The sequence below is a fragment of the Colobus angolensis genome, unplaced genomic scaffold (genome assembly GCF_000951035.1).
Source record: "Colobus angolensis palliatus isolate OR3802 unplaced genomic scaffold, Cang.pa_1.0 Scaffold8, whole genome shotgun sequence".
Taxonomy (NCBI): Eukaryota; Metazoa; Chordata; class Mammalia; order Primates; family Cercopithecidae; genus Colobus; species Colobus angolensis.
Genome location: NW_012121820.1, coordinates 18,717,057 through 18,723,415, shown reverse-complemented (window position 1 = coordinate 18,723,415; position 6,359 = coordinate 18,717,057). Strand labels below are relative to the sequence as shown.

Sequence of the window (6,359 nt, the reverse complement as noted above, 5' to 3'; positions counted from 1 at the left end):
GGGGGGGGCTGTTAGGGAATTCCCTATCACACCTCTGAATGGAGACGGACACACATCTCCCAAGGACTCTTCTCCCCTTCACGCCCTCCCTAGACAGCTCCTGCAGGCCAGGAAGTCAGGGCTTGCAGCGCACACAGCCATGCTGTCCACCCCAGAGCTGCTGCGTCAGAGTCCTGATTCTGTCCCTTCCCAGTGCTGCTACCCAGGGTGGCCGCTTCCCCTCTCTCAGATTTAAGTTCCCTTGTCTGAGAGAGGGGATAGAAACAGGTACCTCACAGGACACATGAAGAGATTCATATATGCAGTGCGAGCCACTCACACTTTAAGCATATGTATGCCTCTGTTGTCCTCTAGTGGGCCCCTGGTCAGTGGGCCCTAGCATCACCCCTCTAGGACAGTAGGGGCAGACAGCTCTGCCATTAAAATGGTCATCATCCAGAGAAGCCACTGCTGTAAGGCCAGGAGGCTTCATCTTAAGCTTTAGATCATTCCTCCTTCCAAGAATCCACCATTCCGGTTGCTTCCGCTTCCAGCTGTTGACGCTTGAACTCAACCCCAGCCTCTCGCACGCACCTCAGCTCTGGATTCCCACCTGCCCTGCCATGTCTTCCCTAAAGCCCACTCCTCCTTACAGTGACTCCATTTCTGTCCCCAGTGCCACCACTCTGCCCACCTCCTGGGTAGAAAATCTCAACAAGACCTGTGGTTGGCTCTTGGGCCATCAGCCACACCAAGCAGCCTGCTCAAGGCCCAGCTCCTGCTCTTCCTTTCCCGGCCTTCAGCACTCTGCCCTCTCTGTATCACATTACGGGCTGGCTTACTCCAGGGTTAGCCGTGTGCCTGGGCTTCCTCACCAAACCATGAGCTGGCCCCTCGAGGGCAGGACTGGGTCTTATTAATCGTTGCTTTCCCAAGAGTGCCTAGAGCAGCAGGTGCTCAAAAGGTTTTGCTGACATAACTGGGTCCCCACCAAAGCTCCCTGCTTTCCCAAGAGCCCCTTCGCTGTTTTTCCACTGCCTCTCACTGGGGCCACATGGGACCTCTTGTAGGGACAATGGTTGTGGCAGCCCCTTCCTAGAGGGCCCTCAGAGAAGTCCCAGGTGTGTCTTGTTGTGGCTTCTGGCACAAGCCCACCATGGCAGATGGAAATATTGGGCAGGTCTCTCAGAAAACACAGCATCTGCTTTGAGAATTGCTACTCCTGTCTGAGGGTGAGTCCAGTCAACAGGTAGTATAAGAATTCTCTGTGGGTGGGGCCCTCTGGCCATGCCATGCCTTCTCCCTGGCTCTGGCAGATTTGAAGAGTGGTCAAACAGAAGTCCTGGCTCCTGGGATTCTCTACCCTGTGGGTCTGCAGAGCCCCAGTATGTGGTTTTTCCAGCAGTTTACAAGCTAGTCCTATTGGCCCTGTCTTCTCAAGAGCTGAGCTCCAGCCTTGCCCTTCCTGGTTGTTGGAGGCTTGAAGACCATGGATACAAGTGAACAAGAGAGTAACTGTGGGGTGACACCCCTTCAGCTCCAGGGGCCAGGTCATGAAGCAAAGGTGTGACTCATGGCACAGCCTGAGTTGTCTGAGGCAGCTGAGGCCTCAGTGGCCACATGAATCACGCAGCTTGGGGCCCTAGGGCAGCTGTGCAGGCTGACTCACTGGGAGGCCCTGGAAGAGCCTCTATGTCCTCTTCCCTGCCAGTCAGCTCACTCATCTATCAAGTATGAGTCTCCCATCAATACAAGATCTGAGGGCAGGGAGGTCAAGGAATTAATCCCCCAGCTTGAGGAGAGCTATGTGGGTAAGCAGCCCCCACTGCGGAGCTTTCTCCTAGAAGCTTTAATGTCGGGGAGACCAGGGGAGCCGGAGGGATGAGAAACTGAAGTGGGGACACCCTGCTTGACCATGGAGAGTGTCTAGCAGGAAGACGCTGTCTGTGAAATGCTGCCTGCTGCCCAGTCCTGCTGGAAATCAGGAGCAGGAAACAAATCCAAGTGGGTAGAGAAGGGGTCCACAGTGGGCGGCTGCCCGTGCTCACATCTGCCAGGACTCTGTGGGCCCAGCTGCTAGCATAGCACCCGGCGCATAGTAGGCAATGAGGTGCACAGTGAATGAATGACTCAAAGTTCCTGAGAGCAGGAGACGACTCGATGCCTCTTCCTCTCTCTTTCTTCCCATTTTCCGCTCCCTGGCCCAGTTCATGGTTGGACACACAGAAGGCGCTCCTTCTTCAGCGTCTAGCACTGATGTGATCTGGTCAGAATTCTCTCAGACTGCTCCTTGGTAACTCAACCTCTCATGATCCCCTGGAAGCCCAAGAGGAGGGCCCACTGTTGCCAGGACTTGGGAGGGGAGGGAAAAGGTCGCTCACCTGTTTCCTCACATACTCTACCAGCAATTCAAGATGTCGAGGGTCTTCACATTTCCCATTGAAGAACGTTCTCCAGAGGGCAGCGGCCAGCCCATGATCATCTGAAAGGATCCCCTGGAACACACAGCACAGCAATGGTCTCCGGAGGGATCCACAGAGCCAGGACACAGATGCTGGGGATACTGTGAACATGCTGGCAACCATGGAACCGACTCAGAAGGACCCTCCACACATAAGAGGAAAATGGGGTAGTCACACAGTAGAGGTGGAAGGGGTCTTACAAGGGCATCTGGCCCAGTCCTTTCATTTTATTACATACAGAGGAAGAACAGGGGGTCCAGAGGGGCCAAGCCACTAGTTAGGTGATACAGAGTGGGGACTCAGGCACAGCTCCCTCTACTCCGTACTGCGCCTGGCCCAGGCAACGCTTGAGAGGCCAAGAAGAGAAACAGTAGCAGCAATGCTCCCCTTGCTGTCTACAGGGCACAGGCTGGGAATATTGTGAATGTATGTTTCTCCCAGGAATGGAGGTGGGCATGGACTGTGCCTTCTTGCTTGGTCCAAGGACATATATTTGCAAGGCAACTGGCTCTTTGGGGAAGGGAGCCAGCTACCTTGTCTTCACTGTTACCCAACTCTGGGCCCAGCCTCTCCCTAAGTAGAGGAACAGGATGTTCAGCAGGATTGCTGGGGCCACACAGGGCCAGGCTCAGAGCCTGCATGTGTGTGTGTGCCTAACACTGCCTCTTTCGGCACAGAGGAGACTTCTGTTGGGAAGCTCAAAGATTACAGAGCAAAATGAGAGCCCCAGCCACCAGCTAAGGACATTTTCTAGCTTGGACCTCTAGAGTAGGGAGGGTTGAGAGTCTTGCTTCCTGGGGTGAAGGTGACTGATGGAGCAGGCCCTGAGAAGTTGCTCTGTCCAGGTGCCAAGGTAGTGTGTGGAATCGATGTGCTGACTTGGAAGTCAGAAGGCAGATCAAGTCCTAGTTCCACCTCTGCCGAGATCAGTGATGGTGGCAGTTGACTAAACCAAAGTCTCAATCTTGTACTTCTTAAAAACAGATGAAGTTACCTGCTCTACTTACAGCATTCTTGGACTACTTGTAAAGTGTAATCTGTTGGATACAAAGATTAGGACTATGCTTTGGCAGACAGCTGGGATATAGTCAAAACAGTGGGGTCTGGGGGCCAGAGCACAGAGTTCAAATGCCAGCTCTGTCATTTGATGGCTGCGTGGCCTTTGAGAAGCTATTAGCCAATCCTGAGCCTCAGTTTTTCATGAGTTAAACAAGCCTAATAATACCCATCCCACAGAGTTGTGAGAAGTGAGAGATACTGGCCATGAATGGCTCTGTAAGTGGTAAACATTACGCAAAGACCCAGGATCACTTTATCCGACATTATATTGTGGTCTGTCCTCTTGGGCATTGTGGTATATGAGGTCTGGCTCCAGGCCTGCTGCCAGGAAGGGCCATGTCCAGTATGGGGTGCTGACAGTTTGGTAGAAAAACATTCCACCTGTTCCAAATGCTCTCTGATAAACACTCCTTACAGTTCCACAGCTTAGGACTGTCCTGGCACAATGGCTGAGTCAGGAAAACTGGCTTCTTTTGGCAGATGGGGAAAGGAGCAGAGGACAAGCTCAGGCACATCACCCTTCTGCAAACGATTTGCTAGCACAATAGCATGCCTGTGTCTACTGTGCCTGGGCACATGCCAGAGCACTGCTGGCAGCAAGCCACATGTGCTGTGCAGAAAGGAATGGGATTGGGAGTGGGTGTTATGGGGACCTGGAGAATGGGCAGAGCCCAGGATGGGAAAATAGGCAACTTTAGCTGCGGGTGAGATGGCTGGGAAGGGGCAACTCCACAATCAGGAATTCCTGAGCCGTCAGAAGGAAAAGAATGACTCAGGACTCACTAATAGTGAGAACAACCCAACTGTTCCAGACTGTTAGGGTTCCCTCACACACCTGGCTCCTAATGATTACGTATGCCAAGTAGAACAGATATTATATTCGCGTTTCCTTTGCTTTGCTTTGTTTTGAGATGAAGTCTCACTCTGTTACCCAGGCTGAAGTGCAGTGGTGTGATCTTGGCTCAGTGCAACCTCTGCTTCCCAAGTTCAAGTGATTCTCCTGCCTCAGCCTCCCGAGTGGCTGGGGACTATGGGCATGCACCACCACACCTGGCTAATTTTTTGTGTTTTTAGTAGAGATGGGGGTTTCACCATGTTGGCCAGGGTGGTCTCGAACTCCTGACCTCAAGTGATCTGCCCGCTTTGGCCTCCCAAGTGCTGGGATTACAGGCGTGAGCCACCGCACCTGGCCTGTATCCCCATTTGAAAGATAAGTAAACTGAGGCTTAGAGACTAGCTAACTGATGACTGAACTAGAACTAGCATGCAATGATGAGGTGGGGAATGGTGACTGACCCACTCTAGTCAGAACACAGAACCTGGCATAGAGTGGGAGAGCAATCAGAATGGCTGAATACCCAGCATTTTGGGAGGCCAAGCTGGGTGGATCACTTGAGCCCAGGAGTTCAAGACCAGCTCGGACAACATGGTGAAATTGTTTCCACAAAAAATATAAAAATTAGCCAGGCACGGTGGCACACGAGTCGACTCGGGAGGGATGAGGCAGGATGATCACCTGGGCCTGGGGAGGTCGAGGATACAGTGAGCTGTGATCACAATGCTGCACTCCAGCCTGGGCAACAGAGTGAGACCCTGTCTCAGAAAAAAAAAAAAAGAATGGTTGAATAAATTAACGAACACAATGTCAGCCTTCTTCCCACCACACTGCTAGCGTAAGGCAGTGAAAACAAATGAGAGACTAATCTGAGGGTGCACATTTCAAACTAAGAAAGCAGAAAAGGAAGAAGGGTCCTGGGAACCAAACATGAGGACACACTGTAATTTCCACCCAATCTAATCGGGTGCCTACTTGTTTTCCCTCAAAACACAACAAAGCATCCTTCAGAAATCAAGACACCTAGGTCTAGAGTAACTGAGAGGAAGCCAAGGGGATTGTTTTGGTTTTGGAGGGTTCTGGTTCTGATTAAGGGTTTAGAGTGGCAGAGTTCCACTCAGTGAAGACTGATTTGACATCACTATGTGCTCAGCATAATGCTAGGAACACAAGAGTCACCGCAATATGGTCTGAGCTCTCAGGGAACGTGCAATCTAGCTGAAGGGACAAAATCAGTGCATATCTAACAGCAGCAGAGTAATATCCTGGTGAATGAACACATGCCAAGCTGCAGAGTGAGACTCAGCTATACTCTACATGGCTGCCTCCTTGTTCTACAGTCTTAGCTTTCCCTGACCTCTCTGGCTGTCTTGTGTTTTTACTGTGAATTTCGACACCCATCCATCTATTCATTATCCATTTAACAGGTAGCTTTTGAGTGTCTACCATGTGTGATACATGAAAATATATTGGTGCATAAAACAAACATGGTCTGGCTCTTTCCCATTGCAGCTTACCTTCTAATTGAGAGACACAGTAAACAAGTAACAGATAAACAAGCAATAAATATCTAACTAGAGTACAGTGCAGTGACAGAGAATAACAGGGGGAATGACAGTGTGGACCAGGAACGTCTCTCTGAGAGAGCACAAGAAATATAAAGGCAGATGGGGCACATAGCAATGGGAACAGTTCACAGAAGGCCTGGAAGTTCAGGGAGCAATTTGGACCTAATGTCATAGGAAACAGGGAGGTACCCAGAGCGTCCAGTGAGGGGGAAGAATCCAAGCAAGATTCTAGGAAAAGGTTGCTGTACAACAGCGCTGTTCAACAGAACTTTTTGTGACGATGGAACTGTTCTGTATCTGCACTGTCCAAGACAGTACCCACATATAGTAACTGAGTATATGAATTTTCCATTTTATTTAATTAATGTAAGTCGGCCGGGCACGGTGGCTCAAGCCTGTAATCCCAGCACTTTGGGAGGCCGAGATGGGCGGATCACGAGGTCAGGAGATCGAGAC

At 51.1% G+C, this 6,359-nt stretch overlaps 1 protein-coding gene across 4 annotated transcripts in view; it reads right to left on the bottom strand.

Moving 5' to 3' along the window:
* The window catches only part of LOC105502553 (ubiquinol-cytochrome-c reductase complex assembly factor 1), a 109,211-nt gene that overhangs the window by 1,744 nt on the left and 101,108 nt on the right, over nucleotides 1-6,359 (bottom strand). For all 4 annotated transcript variants that reach the window (XM_011929159.1, XM_011929160.1, XM_011929162.1 and 1 more), the window contains one exon: nucleotides 2,361-2,474. In XM_011929159.1, coding sequence (XP_011784549.1) covers nucleotides 2,361-2,474 — 114 coding nt within the window. The remainder of the gene's footprint in view (nucleotides 1-2,360; nucleotides 2,475-6,359) is intronic.